A 17,658-nucleotide genomic window follows, 5' to 3' on the forward strand; every position below is an offset into this window, starting at 1 on the left:
GAACCGCACCGACATCGAAAGCTCCGTGTCGTATGGCACGAAAAGAGTTGAGCAGTGAAGGTTCAACTCGGGAGCTTTTAGGCGATTTATTCGCCCAGTGTTTTACCGTGGGGTTCTCGATTATTTGTCGAGAAGAAAGACGGCACCACGAGATTATGTATTGACTACGAATTCGGATGGCCGTCGAAATAAATATCCATTACCACGGATTGAGGATTTGTTTGATCATTTCAGAGGTACTCGATGTATTCTAAGATTGATCCGCGATCCGGATATCATCAGTTGAGTCGAGATATCCATAAGACGGCTTTCCGTACGGATACGGTCGTTATGAGTTTTGGTAATGCCGTTTGGGCTTACCAATGCTCAGCGGTGTTTATGGATTGATGAACCGATCTTTCCGGAGTATCGGATCGTCATATCGTTTTCATTGATGACATATTGGTACACTCGTTAGGAGGAGCGTACGACGATCTTCGCCGATCTTAGAGATTCTTGACGACATCACGAAGTTCAGAAGTGTGCATTCGGCTATCCTCGATCGGTTTTCGGGACACGTGATTTCTAGCGGTATTTGATTGATCCTCGGAAGATCGAGGCATCACTGGTTGCAGCCGAAGTCGATTCGGAGATCCGCAGTTTTCTGGGATTGGCGGATATTACCGGCGATTTGTCGAGGATTCTCGCGTATTGCTATGTCGTTGACACGTCTTACCGGAAAGGCGTGAAGTTCATATGGTCCGAGGATTGCGCTTCCAGGCGCTGAAGCGGAGATTAGTGTCGGCTCAGGTTTGGTTTTACCCTGGAGAGGATGGAGTTGTACTTTACACCGACGCGTCTCTACAGGGTTTGTTCTGATGCAGCACGGGAGAGTAGTCTCTTATGCTTCGTCGGTTGAAGGAGCGTAGAAGAACTATCGATTCGTGACTTGGAGTTACCGCCATCGTCTTTGCTCAAGCTTTGGCGTCATCGTTTATATGTCACGTTTGAGATTCTCGATGATCATAAGAGTCTCAAATACATTTTACTCGAAGGCTTAATCTCCGACGGAGGAGATGGATGGAGTTCTGAAGGACTACGATTGTACCATTAGCTACCACCACGGAAAGCTAATGTGGTTGCGATGCCTTAGCAGAAGTCCAGAGGGACTTTGGCTTGCACCGGATTTCACGGACTTGATTCTGAGTTTCGAGTTAGATCTTGAGGAGCAGGGGAGCAGGGTATTATTGTTACCATGGTTGCTCGATCGTCGATCGAGACGAGGATCCAGAGGCACAGTGGTGATCGGCATTCGATTCGTCATGATCGAGATAACCAGGCAGCAGATCGAGTTTACGAGATGAGGAGGGTATTATATTCTTCCGAGGGATTATGCGTACCTCGGTCTCATCCGGTCTTACAGGAGCTACTTCAGGAGGCACACTGTTCTCGATTTGCGATCCATCCAGTAGGGACCCGTATGTATCGAGACTTGAGGCGTTCTTGCTGGAACGGCGTGAAGAAAGACATCGCGGATTTCGTAGCTAGATGTCTTGTCTGTCGGAAGGTGAACACCGAGACCTGCAGGGTTACTTGCTGATTCCTATTCACGAGTGGAAGTGGGATCACATTACCATGGACTTTGTGGTGGGTTTGCCGGGGACACGTCATGACGCGATTGGGTAATCGTTGATCGATTAACCAAATCGGCTTCTTAGCGATTCGGAGGACCGATTCCCTGGATCGATTGGCAGATCTGTATTGAGAGATTATCGGACTACGTGGTGTTCCATTGAGTATCATTTGGATAGAGATCCACGGTTCACGCCTCGTTTACGCAGATCTGCGGCAGCCTTGGCGCGCACTCCGCTTCATCTGACTTTCCATCCACGCAGACGGATGGGCGATCGAGGCGGACCATTCGGACTTTAGAGGACTGCTGAGGTCGTGTGTTATGGATTTCGGAGGCGATTGGGAGGACCATCCGCCGTAGAGTTCGCTTACAACAATGGCTTCCATTCGGCTATCCGGATGGCACCGTTTGAGGCGTTGTATGGTAGACCTTATCGGACACCCGCCCTTTGGGATGAGGTTGGAGAGGCCCGGTTGTTGGGACCTCATGAGTTCAGGGACGCAGAGTTGGTCCGTCATTATCGAGACGGAGGATGTCGAGGCGCAGGATCGCCGGAAGAGTTATCTTATCGGAGACGCAGACCATTAGAGTTCTCTGTTGGCGACCGTGTATTTCCACGAGTTTCACCCACGAAAGGGTGAAGAGATTTAGCCTCGAGGTAAGTTAGCTCCATGATACATTGGTCCCTTCGAGATCTTGAGAGGATCGAGCAGAGCTACCGACCGCACTACCACCGTCCCCGGTGTCGCGATGTATTTCATGATCCGTCTTGAGGAGATATGTACCGATCCGACGACGTGGCAGATATCCCGATTGACTGACATTACCTATGAGGAGGTTCCGATGCAGATTCTCGACGGAAGGAGCGTCATTGGAACAAGACCATCCGACTGGTTAAAGTCGGATGGCAGCATCATTCGGACGAGGAGGCTACTTGGAAGCTCGAGGATACTATCCGAGCTCAATATCCCCATCTTTTCACTTGAGGTATGTGATTTATTTACCGTTCAGCATTTATATTCTATATCTGTTGTTAGTACTTGCTGATGGTAGATAACGAAATTTGGGGACCAAATTTTTATTAGTGGGGGAGAATGTAAAATACCGAAAATAGGCGAATATTAATAAGGGAATTTTCCGGAATTTTTGGAAATTTTTCGGGAATTTTTCGGAGCTCGTATGGACGAGTTAACCGGGATAAAAACGGGGCCCGGAAAAGTCTGTTTTGGATACCCCATTTAAGCGAGGAAATGTTTATAATTACATTTCCTTTTTCTTTATTTTCCTTATTTTTTTCTTTTTCTTACCTCGCCGAAAACTCTGTGTGCCCGAGCCCCTTCACCCGTGTCTCTCTTCTCCCTCACTCCCGACCCCGAAGCTGAAGAGCACTAACCGCCGGCTGTAGCGGTTCCTCCTTTCATCTTCTCCTCTTCTCGGTGAAGCCGAGCCTTTCCTTCTTCTCCACCGGATCTGTGCCCTAGCCGCCAGCCACCTGAGCCTAACATCGCCGGGAGCCGCCCCTTCTACAGCCGTCACCTGCGCCCTAGCGTTGGCAGCCGACCTTTCCTTCTCTTCTTCGAGCGCCGGCTTTGTCTTCCTTTCTCGGAGTCGTCCTTTGCACAGAAGAAGCAAGCCCTAGTTGAGCCTTTGCCGATCGCCACTGTGCGTTGTCTTGTTGACAACCGCCGATTTCCTGATCTGCCGGTGCCCTTTTCGGCGCCTTCCTTCCTTCCGAGCGGTGATCTTTAAGGTAGGTGGGTTACTTGCTGTGAATTAGGAATCTTGCAATGTTATATTTCCTTGCGGTCTTCTTGTTGTTCCGGACCAGGAGGCGAATCTCGGATCACTACTTATTGTGTTTTCAGATCAGAGCTTGGATATTCTTCTTTGTTATAGATCAATCCTTCTTTGTGGTGGATCAACGAGCATAGCTACGGGATAGGTAAGGAAATTTAGGTATTTTTGGTGTGAGGCTCAGATTTACAGAATTATGGGTGCTGCCCTAATTGATAGTATAGGGTATTTAATTGTTGTTGTGGATTTTATTTTGATCCTGGTAGTGTGGAGGATTTTTCAGCAGCAAGCAACCTTTCACCGCATTCATTTGGATTGTGAACCGAGGTAAGGTTTAGGGTTTTACTTTGATCATGTTGTTGATGATTGATTGATAGGATTAGGTAGTTTGGAATTGATCTAACGGTGGATTGGGGATTAGGTAACTAACCCTAATTTATCGTTAGACTTTATTTAGATAAGTTGATGATTATTATTTAGGGTTTTGCCCTAAATGGTTTTAAGGATTTATTTAGCAATTCATTCAAATTTTAGCTAAATAAAAATATATTTATTGGATACAGGATTTTGTCTCGATGTCGGATTTGGACATTCCTATTGGAGGCGGGTACTTTTGACTTATGTCATTTGATATGCTTAGTAATTAAATTAACATGTTGCATTAATTGTGTTTCTTATCTGTTTCGGTTAATCACTACCCAAATCTTACATGCTTGATTGATTGATTGGTTTTGCATCTCGTATATTTTACCTGTTTATACATGCTTATAGGGGTAGTGATATGCCGTGCTTGACCATATTCGGGACCTAGGTTTTATACCTTACATGTACCTTGATTTGATATGATTCTTTGACCTAGGGTGCATTTCTATATATATGGATTAGGTCGGGATGTTTATATGGTTATTACCATGCATCATTTGCATGATTGCATCTGTTCGATAATCTGCTCCATTATTCTTGAGACATCGCCATGACATGGATCTGCACACACCACTCGTGGGTTAGTGGTCGATTCAGGTTGAGTGTGTCGCAGAGGGACTCTGTTAGGCACCGTTGGTCCGTGGGTAGTGTGACACCGAGTTATCCGACAGGATTCCTCCCGTCTTTGAGTCTGGGAGTTGAGGCATTCGCTCCCCATCTATGATTTGGGGTAGGAGGATAGGTGTACTCGAAAAGCATCCGCCCACTCGGTCACTCATCGGGAGTAGTGACGACAGAGTGCACGGTTGTCACAGCCTACCCACTCGGCCTCACTTTTGTATGAGATGATCGATTGGCGTCGGGGTGACGACGCATCGTTAGCATCATCGCGATCGTTTATTGCTGTGTTTGTGGTTCTGCGTTTATATCTGCGTATTGTTTGCTATGTTTGGCGTCATCTGATTCTATACCACTCGGATTGTTTGACCTTATACTCGGGACCTGGTTAGTTTCTTTCCTGTTTACTTGGATCGTATTTATATCTTTCTTATATCGGAGATACGCATGATTAGTGTTAGGTGTTATTTCTTTACTTTGCATATCAATTGTACCTGCTGAGTGTTGGACTCACCCGCCTCCATTGTTGATATTTTCGGGTTGATCTGTCGAGAGAGTTCGATTCTTTGGTCCTGCAGACCTCGAGGATAGGATTTGGTTTCCGTTTTGGTTTCTTTTCTGTTCTAGACTATTTAAAACTTGTTATGTTTTAGATTTATTCCACCTATGGACGTTGTATGGATTTTATGATGTCGATGAAATTGGATTTGGTTTTATTCTACTACATGCCTGCCTGAACGGCAGAAGAGGTAAGAAAAATCGGATTTGGGCTTTACGAGTGTAGTTGAGTAGGGTGGATTTCGAGTTAGAGTATTATTACTGCGTGGTTGTTTCAGCCAGAGGCTGAATATATATATATAAACTGCGTGGTGATTGATTTTTATTACTGCTATTATTCCAGCCGCATGTGGCTGAGTATTTAGTGCTTGTAGAAAATTTTGATTGTCCGCCGTACAGGGGAGATGCTGCCGAAATTTTCTCGGACAGGGACTCTTCTGGGGGCGTGACAACCCGAGGAGAAGAGTGCACAGGTCGTGTCGGTTGACACGGCTGTGCGATCTCGGTCGAGAGGAGGAAAGAAGGGGTCGTGCCAACAGGCACGGTCATGCGTCGACCCCATCAACCAGGCCGTGTCTTTACCTTTTCTTCCCCACTACACCTCATCAACCTTCATTACCTACATCTAAGACTCATCTTTACTAAGATCTAGAACTAGATCTAAGTTTTCTTCAAGCCCCAAATCCAAAAAGAGAGGAACAATTCCCCTATTCTTCTTCTTTCCCCTCCTCTATCTTCAAGATCCACATCCACCCATAAGAAAGTCCTCAAATTCGCCTTGCATATCATGTCTCAAATTCTGAAGAGACTCCGAAAAGGAAGCGGTGGAGCTGGCGAAGGAGATGCACCGGGAGGAGTCAAAGGCAAGGGAAAGACTTCTTCATCCAAAGGCAAAGACAAAAGGGTAGCACGCGACGAAGGTAACGACAACGAATTTAATATTGTTTTTAGAAATCAAGAACATAAAGCTAGATATGATATTCTTGTTGCTAGGAAAATTGTGTGCACTAGATATATGGATCCAACCACCATGGATATGTTAGGAATTAGGAATGATGTAGATTGGATGATTAGCTCCTTTGATTGGCATGACATGATGTACACACGTCTACCGACTTACCCCTGCCTAGTCCTAGAATTTTTAAGATTAATTGATGTTAAATTTTCCTCTGAGGATGACTACATTGGGGTCATAACTTTTAGGTTGATGAACAAAGAAATTCGGTGGAAGTTTAGTGATTTTAATATTTGTTTTGGTTTACCTACTGGAGGTGCCCGTGGATTTGATGGTACTATAGACTGGAATGGATTTTGGGCTTCAATCACGGGATCAAAGAACCCTTATGAACCCTCTAGAGCAAAGGCATCACGCATGCAAAACCCTACTTTTAGATACCTTCACCGTGTGATAAGCAAAACAATCTTTGGTCGAGGTGAGAGTGATGAGGTGGTTAGGAAGGTGGAGCTTTATTCTCTTTGAGCGATGCTAAATAAAGTCGACTTTGATTCTGGGTTTCATTTCTTACAAAACTTGTTGAGAGCAGGTAAAGTATCTTCGGGGATGATAATGTTTGGTGGTTTAATCACCCAAATAGCAATAAATCTGGGTTGTGAGCTTGATGGGCTGGAGATCGTTCATGGTAATGATAAAATCGATATCGACTCTTGTCTTGCAATGAAGATGATCTGTCGGGATGAAAATGGGTTTGCTTTTCCTAGGAACGATGGTTTTCCATTACCCCTTCCTTGTCCCGAGCGCACTTCAGTTTGCAACCCAGCGAACTAGGTGATCATTGATTCAGAACCCGAGTTTGTTCCCTCCCTTGTAGGAGATACCAAGCACCACTAAGAGCCCTCGTCATCAAGACTCCCGCAACCCTCTGGATATCTGGAACCTGTTAGGCACTCTTTTGCCTATGGTACGGGACCTTCAAGATTTGATTTTTCTGATTTCCGTGCCTCCTTAAACTCGCTTCATGAGAAGCACGCTACCCAACAACAATTGTTGGAGGGTCGCTTTAAGTTGTCTGACGACCAGTATAGGGAAGTACAGGACCATTTTCAGTTTACTAGAGACTTTCATAGCCAGATGACAAGATTTGTTCAGGATTATGAGGTTGACCAGGAAAGAATGAGGAATTTCATGGATGATATGGATATTACTAGACAACAAGTAGACGCTCTTTACCAATATCACCAGCACATTGGCTATCTCCCTGATATTCCTAGATTTCCCTCCGACACACGACGGGGACCCCCTTATCCCCCTCCCCCGCCACCGTTTTGATTTCATCGGGACGTTGAAAAGTTTAAGTCTGGGGGTGTTATGTTTGCACAACCTGAGTCAAGTCGAGTCTTTTTCCTTGTCCTTCTGTATATTTATTTATTTTGCTTTATCTACTTGCATTTCATTTTATATTGCACTTTCTTTTCTCTATTTTCAGTTTCATATTGCACTTTCTTTTCCCACTTGTAGTTTTTCATCGTGTTTATTTTGAATAGTTTTGAGGTATATTTGAGAGCATCGAACCTTCTACTTCTTCTACTAACTTGTCCAATAGCAAAATGACTAGCACGTGTATTTTCTTAGTTCATGTGTCGTAGAGATAGTATTAGTATGTTTGGTGTACCTCCTTTCTCTATCTTTAGTAGCATGAAATAAGCTAAGTATTGTACGAAATTTAATATAAGTTTTGGTCTAACCTTTAAGGATCTTACTTTCACTTCACTTAAGTTTGAATAGTAGAAATGTTTTGAAATAGTTATGATTCATCCAATTTGTTTAGTATTTGTGTTCCCATGGAGATTCTTTAGTTACATTTTGGTTACTGGATGACCTCGGATCATGGAAGCTCATTCGGAAAAATCTAAATCCCAACATTTGTATCTTGCATTTGTGATTAGTGCTACACTTCTATAGCACCAAAAAATATATATATAAAAAAAAGTTGAATAAGGGATAAAAAATAGTTGTCGTGAGTGGAAACTAACAATTTACCCCTTTGAGACCGAGTTAGGTTACTGGGGAAATAAATGTTAGGTTTCTCTTGATTTCGAGTAATATCCTTTGAGACCTTGCGTAATTTAAGGGAAACGAACCAAGTGTGTGGCATGTAAGTGTCTATCACCGGGAACATTAAGAACTCAATTGTATGACGACTTGACTAGGATAGAAAATTGAAACTTGAAGAGCTTAAGTCACTTATTACACCGAGCACAAAGAACTTATGCTTAGGTCATACTTAGGTTACTCCACAAACATGCTTATCAATGAAACTAGTTGATAGAGTTAGGCGAATGCACTAGGGATTATGATACACTATAGGAACTCATGAACATAGATTGCAGCGTTTTGCTTGAGGACAAGCAAAAGTTCAAGTCTGGGGGTGTGATGTGCGTAGATATTATGATCGTTTATTCATGTTTTAACGCACATTCACTTGCTTTATTTGTATATATTCTTTGCACGATCATCTCACCTATTGTTTATTCAGTATTAATTACTCTTTTATTGGAGATCTGCTCTTTGTTTGGTTTTGTGTTGACAGGGATAACTTTTGGAGCGAAAACGGCGATTGTCGACACATCGGAGCAAAAGAAGAAAACCACTTGACACCAGCCGTGCAACCCTGCACAGCCGTGTGGCCATTCCCGAGAGAGAGAATCACACGGCCGTGCGACCTTGCATGGTCGTGCCTCACAACCAGAGTCGAAGGAAGACATGGCCTTGCGGATCTCGCACGGCCGTGCCACTCTACCCGAACAAGGAGAGGAGCTGGCCGTGCGGATCTCGCACGGCCGTGGCACGGGCCGTGCGGCGCCCGTGCCCTAGCCTATAAAAGGGCTCTTAACCCTTCCCCTTGGAGGAGAGGGGAGCCGAAAAAGAGAGATACACCTTAGTGTCGTTCCACGCCGTCCTGGACCTCTGTTCGACGATCCGAGATCACCTCCATCAACGCATCAACTCCAGAAGCAAAGGATTGGATTCGAAGATCACTCGACGTCATTGAATAAGCATCTCTATTCCCTCTCTCTTCTTGTCTGGGGATTGAATGTTTAATTATACTATGTCTTTGGTTTTTTCTCATGTGTCTATGGAGTAGATTCTTTGTTCTAGGATCTGGGAGTAGTTGTGGATAGGTTATTATGTAAGATTCATGCTTATGCTTTCACTCATTGAATGATTTCGCTTGTCTTGTTTCAATTTGATATACATGAGACTTGTTTGCCATGTCGTATTAATTGATTGTGTTGGGATTGCTAATTTCGTAAAGAGAGGATCTTAGATCGTATACCCGAGGGGCCCTAGTGACAGGAGTAACCCGTTCACGGACATCTAGGATACTCCCTTGAAAGGAGAGGTAATTCCTCCACAAGGAAGTAAGAAACCAAACCAAACCCCTATCTCTATCCTTAATGATACCGATTAGGTTTGCATTCTTGTGATCTACCGAGACGTCCTAGTGACAGGGGTTAACCGTAACAGGATTTCACAGGAATCTTCTCTGTTTAGTGCTTAAGGGTAGTAGTTATAACTTCCGACAAGTATATGTTGATTGACAATGAGGAAATGATAGAACATGATACATTAGTTACCACCACAACGAAACTGAACTCCTAGAGCTCTTCCCAAACCAAGTAAAACTCTCTCTCTCTCTCTCGCCAGTTCTCACATCTACTTCCCAAGTTCTTTTCTTCTCAAGAAAAGAGTTCACTTACAACCATCGATAGTTTAGCTAATTCTACGTGAACAATCGCTAGTGCTTATAACCAGTCCTCGTGGAATCGATAATCTTTTATTACTAACGACGTATCCGTGCACTTGCGGAAGCGTAACAAAGATCAAGCATAAAAATAAAATTGTGGAGTTCAAAAGATAAAAATAAAATAAAAACATGTATTGTATCGTGTCAATCAGCTCAAACAAAATATATTGCCCTGTCAGTTGATGGGCATGCAGAACACTGTCAAGATATGAAACCACTACAGTCCTTCCTCTTAATGCTGTGTTGTCATCCTCCTAGTTAAGGAGATGCATCCCAGGTTGCATCTCCGATATCTCATGTTGAAGCAAAATGCAACAAGTGAAATGGTCTCTTGCATCGAAGCAACACACAAAAGCACCAAGGTGACTTTGCTAACTGAGAACCAAGGTACTGAGCAATACTACACAATGAGGCAAAGCAGGGAGGTAGAGGAAGAACAGTGAGGCAAAGCAGGGAGGTAGAGGAAGAACAATCTTCTTCTAGGTCAAGGTGAAACGGAGCAAAATCAAAAAGCGACATGTTGATGGAGAAGAAGGTTGATGAGGCTGAACATAAGTTCTTCCCCTTTCTTTCTCCTATTTATCTCTTTACCTTTTCCTTTCTTTCTTTGTTCTTCTTCTTGAATGCTGGCTAAAAGATACCCTAACTCGGAACAAATTTTGATATAAATGGAGCTCCACAAAGATAGATGTTGAAGCAACAAAGAGGTAATGAGTAGATTATAAGCTATCAAACGTCGATTGGCTCGACTACCTTGTTAGACAATCCATACATACCTGTTATATTCTTTGTAGTAATACTCTCATGAAAGAATAAGATACAAAATGTGTTGGCTACGAAAAATCAGAACACCATACAAATTAATGGATTTGACTCATTATGAATCAATTTGGTCTGAAAGTTTTTACTTGTATCTGCAATCAAATTGCACCCATGAGATTGTAACATCAGCATATTATTTCCAGTCTAATATTTTATGAATGCACTAAATACATTAAAATTGACTGACATTTGTGAGGAAAAAGAGGTAATTCCAAGGAAAATTAGTATCAGCTTGAATAACCAGTTGGTAAATCTCCTTGCAAGATGTCCCAGAATTATATTTGTATGTAAGAAGCTTGAATTATTGTAAATCATCAAGAATTCGTAATGTAGTAACAAGTAATACAGATTAGTTCCAAAAATTTGAAAGAACAAAGATTTAAGTGTAAAGAATATCTCTAATATATGGAAGGACTGGACACTTGGGTCATTCAAAACAAATCTATATCAGAGTATCTTCATGGATCTATCACAAATATATGCTAAATATTTGTTTTACATCACAGCATCATGGACTGGAAACTACATTGTCAAATTCAAATATCTAACACAAACAGCATCATGGAGTTCACTTTGAACCTTAATTTTTAATTCTTATTAAGTTTTATCACATATACATGATTCCACCTTGAAGATTCAATCAAAAAGATCCACGAAGAGGGGAAGACTGTAGGAGGGAATTTTAAATGAACTTATGCCTTATGGGGAAGTTCAGTACCAAAAGGTCCTGGTAGGTAAAACCAGGGGTTTTAGTATGATAGGCAGAAAAAGATGTAGCGTATGTTACATCAACATCCAAATATTCCAATATGAATCAATTGAAATCTTCAGGTAAAGAAAGTGTTCTAAAGTACGCTCAATATTGTGTAATCAGATATTGCAGGCACAATTATATAGTGCATACATGATTAACATATAATTATGTGTATCTACCATTTTTATACAGAAGAATGGCCTTCACATATCACCATTACATATGAATTATACGATGGTTGCAAACTTTTTTCTTTTGTTAAAGCAAAGCAACAAAATCATACTGTTTCAGAAGTACATCCTCCAGGAGTCTCATCATCCCCAGACAAATGTAAAAGGCAATCTGCATATCTTGCATGTTCCCCAAATGGTTGGGTGTTCTTTCTAATGATTGTAACATCTTGAGGATATACCAAATCCTGTTCATTTCAAACACAAATTAAAAAAAAAAACATAAGTTGTGGCTACATATAAAATAAATTCATCAATATGTAGTGGGTGTGATTGATCATCAATCTTTACAATATGTCAAAATACAAATTTGTTAAATAGGAAGTAGGAATAGGTAAAGTAGCCACCCATTATACAGATCACAAAATCTTATGCTTAGAATCCAATGGCAGGATAAGATCACTTGTGAGTTATTGCCATCTACTTGCCCTAATAGTAGTTACAGAGCTTAGGTGGGCTATACAGATAATCAAATTTTTGACTGACAACACAGGACATGTATTTTTTCAGTGTTATCCTCAAATTATAAAAGCTTATAAGTTGTGAAACAATAGATTTATGATCACTTCCTTGTCATATGTTAGCAACAGATAGATAATGAAGTAGGAACCTCGAGGAAATAATTTATGCAAAAGCTGGGAAGAGACAACTGGACAATTCCTTTAAGTGAAAAATCATTCAAAACCACTACTAGGCAAGCAAAAGTAAGGCTTTCATACCTCACTGCGCAGCAACGAATTGCTCTTTTCATTATCATGACTGTCGTTTGAATCTGGCTGAAGCCATGCGGGGAGCCAAGCGGCATTCTGAAACAGAATAGGGCTGTTAAGAAAGGCCGCAAGAAGCTTCAAATCATTACTGGATTTCCTATATACCGCTTTCAAAATGATAAAAAGAATCCAAATCAGAAATGGAATGAAGCCATAAGAAACCATGAATCATCACAATCTCGCAAGGCCATGACAGGAAACCCTCTTGAGAAAATTTATCGCCATTGTCTCGCTTTCTACTTCGAGAAAAGAAAAGCGATTGCAAGTCTAGCCTAACCTCAGAGAACTGCGGGGAGTGATATACGCCATCGGCCATGTTGAACGATTAGGAACGCCGCCGTCAGGAAGTCGCCTCCATGTCGCGACTGGCGAGCGCCTTGTTCCCGACCCCCCGACCCGACGCCAGCAACGGTAGAGGCGTGACCAGAAAATAAGGGTTTAGCTCTCCAGTAAAAGGAAAACGGAAGACTTTTATCTATGTTTTTTTGGGAGAAATGATATTCATCTAGAATTTTCATTAGAAAATTCATCTAGATAGACACATAAATAATGGGTCCATAAAAAATGAAATGATGGGTCCCATCATTTATGTGTCTATCTAGATGAATTTTCTAAATGAAATTTCTAGATGAGTATCACAGCTCGTTTTTTGGTCGTCCCACGCATGTGGGAAAATTGCCGTTCGAGTTCGATTATAGATTTACCAAACCAAGTACCTAATTTTCTATATTACCCCACAAAAAATAAACCCTATCCATTTTGAAATTGATGAAATTATGTATCCCTTTTCATTTTCTTTTTAATAATATCCTTATTTTTTTTAAAAAAAAAGGAAAACTTAATCTCCCAATCTTACTATTTCATCTCCCTTTCCTCCCTCGTCGGATGGCGATTAACCATCGTCGTCCGTTCACCTCCACCCAACAATGCAAAGAGACACGACAAGTCAACGACAGTAGCTAATTTCGTCGACTTTAAAAGGGACATCAGGAGTGATCTTTCTTTGTCATTTCATCCCAACTTCATTCACTCTCTTTTCATGATTCTCACGTCGTTGTATTGTATTATATTTTTCTATTTTTATTTTTTAGCATTTAGTCTTTTTTTTTTTAGTTTCTTCTTATTGTTAGATATAAAACACAATAAGTTGGAGAAACCGATCATGAGAGGAAGAAAATGAGTATTTTCGGAGGATGAGGCTGACTTCGTTGATTCTTCGTCGGAGGATGACGTCGATCACAGAAGTGTCAGTGCATCCCAGTGGCGAAGTAATTTTTTTATTTTTGATTAAAGATCTAAATTTTGTGTGTTTTAGGACGATTCTATTTTATTGACCGGTAGTTGTTTGATGAAATACTAAGAAAGAAGATGATGGAAGAAACTCATCGAGATGGAGATGAAGGAGAATAGATGAGAGATTATATTTTTTTAAGAGAAGAAAATATGATTATGTATATATTTGATCAAGTTTACTTAGTACACAATTACACTATAGATCCATGTCATTAGTACTTCTTCATGAGTAATCAAGTATCGATAATTTAACATGGAAAGTAATACACTTCACTTACCTAAAATTGATGTAACTTTTTTAAAAAAATCTATTATGATATTTATAATAAGGAAAATAATAAATTTTAGATATGCAAATTGGCATTCTATTTTGTTTTTTTGTTTTGTTTTTCTTGTATTGACTATAAATTTTTCTAGTAAGTTATTTCTAGGTTATTTATTCTTTCATCGTCTTTCTATATACCTAGGTTTGATCTTTCATTGCAGAATCTGCAAGGGTATATCAAGGAGGACCATTTGAGGTACCTTACTATGGAAAATTATCTAGTATATTTGAAAAGATTGGAGAACTTAATTTTTCATTGAATGATATGAATAACTTTACTTTTCCTAACTAATATAATCACGAACATGCTGGTTTGCTATGAATCTAAGAGGAATATGTTGAATAAGTGAATGAAGAAGAAATGGAAGAGGAAAGAGGCTCCATTGTGAATGAGACTTTAGTCCCACATTAAAAGTTTCAAGGTATTTTTGTTGGTTTATATTGATTCACATACATTGAGGATGTGAACAAATGTATGGGGAGAGACTTTCTCTCATGCGTGGGTGCGCTAGGGGGGTGCAAATCCAAGGCTCGGATTGCACTGAACCAAGTTGACTCGTGTGCGAGCGTGACCTGCGCACACGAATGAACAACCAACGTTTTGCCACGTAAATCTTTTGCTACTGTGATTAATGCAGAATAAAACCTGTCGTTTCACTGCTCGACTAATATATAAGGAGGCTCCGATCATAGGCAGATAAGACACAGTAAGCAAAGGCTCTCCGTTTTTCTTTTTCTTCCTCTGTCGTGCATCTCCTGGTACCACTCAGCTCGCCATGACCACCATTGCTTGGTCGGATTCACGATCGGTCGTTGTATCCTGGGAAACAGACGACCCTTGTAAGCCTCAAAGCACAGCCGGAGGTGGGTGAATCTGTTTCAAAGAAACTGTGTCTGCCGCCCGGTCTGTCTGTTCGACCCGGCCAGCCTCTCTGACAGCCCGACCTATCTGCCGCCCAGTCTGTCTGCTCGACCCGACCGACCTCTCTGACACCCCGACATGTCTGCATCGCTCGGTCAATCCATGCGTGGGTGCGCTAGGGGTGGGTGCAAATCCAAGGCTCGGATTGCACTGAACCAAGTTGACTCGTGTACGAGCATGACTTGCGCACACGAATGAACAACCAACGTTTTGCCACATAGATCTTTTGCTACTGTGATTAATGCAGAATAAAACCTGTCGTTTCACTGCTCTACTAATATATAAGGAGGCTCCGATCATAGGCAGATAAGACACAGTAAGCATAGGCTCTCCGTTTTTCTTTTTCTTCCTCTGTCGTGCATCTCCTGGTACCACTCAGCTCGCCGTGACCACCAGTGCTTGGTCGGATTCACGGTCGGTCGTTGCATCTTGGGAAACAGACGACCCTTGTAAGTCTCAAAGCACAGCCGGAGGTGGGCGAATCTGTTTCAAGGAAACTGTGTCTGCCGCCCAGTCTGTCTGTTCGACCCGGCCAGCCTCTCTGACAGCCCGACCAGGCGGCAACCTGTCTGCCGCCTGGTCTGTCTGCTCGACCCAGCCGACCTCTCTAACACCCCGACATGTCTGCATCGCTTGGTCAGTCTGCTCGACCGCTCGACTTTAAATCCTGATTAGCTGCTCTACCCACTCGGCTGATCTTCCTGCACAAACTGTCTGCTCGGTCGACCTGCCCGCCCGACTGCTCAGGCCGCTCTGTCAACATGGTGCAGCTTGCTTTCATCACTTGGTAGAAACCAACCTCTACTGGCAGCCTGAGATTATCAGCTCAGGTCATTTCAACTGTAAGTTGAATTTAATTCGAGTATTTAAATTTGACTAATACCCTGTATATCTCCGACAATAGATTATTTGTGTCCAACAGAATATTCATAATATTTTAATATTTTATTGTTATGTTGTCTACATAAATATTATTGATGTATACTATAATTGTTACTTTGTCTAAATTATTGTGCTCTTCTGGTATGATTTTGTTGTAATATGTATTGTTGTTACAAACTTAATAAAATTGTTATTATTATTATTATTGTTGTTGTAATTTTACGATATGATAGTTATAAATTAATGCTTGTTATAGTATAATAATTATTTTTTATTAAGTTTACGTAGAGTGATTTGGGCATCTCTAGGTCTATTAGTCACTTTTGTCCCAAAAATAACACATGGACCTAAGACATCATAAAAAATAATAATAATAATAATAATTTTGTCTAATATAGGGCAGTCCTATTTATTTGTGATGCCAGATACTGAGTATCATCATTGATGTGGATATATCATGGGGGCCCAAATGGAATTATGGAGAAGAAGGAGGGCATTTAAGTCTTTTCATGTTTTAAAGGTTTTTGGTGTATTTGAGGGATATTGTTCATAGCAAGGAGGGGGAGGCTGCTTCGGGTTTTCTGCACCGCTGCCATCATCTCACGCCAACGCCAACGCCACCACCTCCTCTTCACGCTGCAATTATCGTCGCCTTCTCCCTCATCGCCGGCAAGCCACCCCTCCCTTTTTCTCCTCTCTCTATCTCTCTTGATGCTTGACGCCGCCTTCCTCTTGGCTTCACATGCCACCACCTCGAGGACCAGCGACGCCAGCCTCTGCACACTCGTCGTTGCTCGTACCGCCGCCGACATCTACTCCGGTGCCATCCTCCCTCCTCGTCTCCCTGTTCAAGTATGTCATCTCATACACTAACGCCGACCACCACCGGGAGCAAACACGTCACCATCGTCGTCATCTTCTCCCTCATCATCAGCGAGCCACTGGTCCCCTCCTCAGTTCTCCCTCTTCTCTTCCTCTCTCCCAGCAGTCCTCAGCCCTCGGTGCCACTGCTGGCATCTCAGAGCCGATGATCTGGCACTCCTGCTCTCGATCCGCATTGTCATATGCCTCCGATGTCGGTTGGGCCTCCGAGCCCTCGCTGTCATTGTGCTCCGATCTGACTTGTTGTGTTCTAGCCTTCGAGCCGCCGTCGTGTTATGGGCTTCATGCCATTATTGTACCCCAACTCGTGTCCTGTTGACATATCTTAGCTTACGTGTCACTGACCTATCTCCGGCCTTCATACCGTTATTATATCCTGGCCTGCGTGTCGATGGCACCTCCTGGCTTGCGTTCTGATGTCGTATCTCGGCCTACGTGTTGTTATCGTATCTTGGCCTGTGTGCTGATGTCACATCCCGATCTACGTGCCGGTGTCGTATCTCGGCCTACGTGCTGATGTCACATCCCGGCCTACGTGTCGATGTCGTATCTCAGCCTACGTGCCGATGTCATATCCCGACCTACATTCCGCTGCTAGGTCCTAACATGTATGCCGCCTTTAGGATCTTTGCCGTGTTTGGCTTCGTGCCGTCAGATCTAGATCCTTATCCGACTTGCATTCATTAACTTTTTTGGGTCACGACAACTCGAGCAGCATCCCTACCAGCTCACTGATCCACCCGAGGGTGCGCCCCCGGGCCAGGATACGTTATCGTACCCACTCTACATTCATTTCATCATTTTTACTATTAGTCTTTTCCTTATATATTCGTTGAATTTGGCTTGAGCATTGCGGTACCAGGGACTGGGGCAACCCGGTCGCTAGTTGCAGGTAGCGTTGACTAAAGAACTTTTGACGACTTGATCAACATAGAAGTCATCTCAGCATACCCTCCTCCAGGCCATAGCGATTCAGTCAACATTCCATCCATCTCACCTCGCGGTCC

General features: G+C 42.4%; 1 protein-coding gene across 2 annotated transcripts in view; it reads right to left on the reverse strand.

Moving 5' to 3' along the window:
- The window catches only part of LOC122010192, a 30,659-nt gene extending 17,867 nt beyond the window's left edge, over positions 1-12,792 (reverse strand). For both annotated transcript variants that reach the window (XM_042566634.1, XM_042566635.1), the window contains exons 1-3: positions 12,625-12,792; positions 12,297-12,383; positions 11,631-11,765 (exon numbers count right to left, since the gene is read on the reverse strand). In XM_042566634.1, the coding sequence (XP_042422568.1) occupies positions 11,631-11,765; positions 12,297-12,383; positions 12,625-12,663 (261 nt within the window). In that variant the 5' untranslated portion in view covers positions 12,664-12,792. The remainder of the gene's footprint in view (positions 1-11,630; positions 11,766-12,296; positions 12,384-12,624) is intronic.
- Positions 12,793-17,658: the final 4,866 nt, after the last annotated feature.

This window comes from Zingiber officinale, chromosome 8A, assembly GCF_018446385.1.
Source record: "Zingiber officinale cultivar Zhangliang chromosome 8A, Zo_v1.1, whole genome shotgun sequence".
Classification (NCBI taxonomy): domain Eukaryota; kingdom Viridiplantae; phylum Streptophyta; class Magnoliopsida; order Zingiberales; family Zingiberaceae; genus Zingiber; species Zingiber officinale.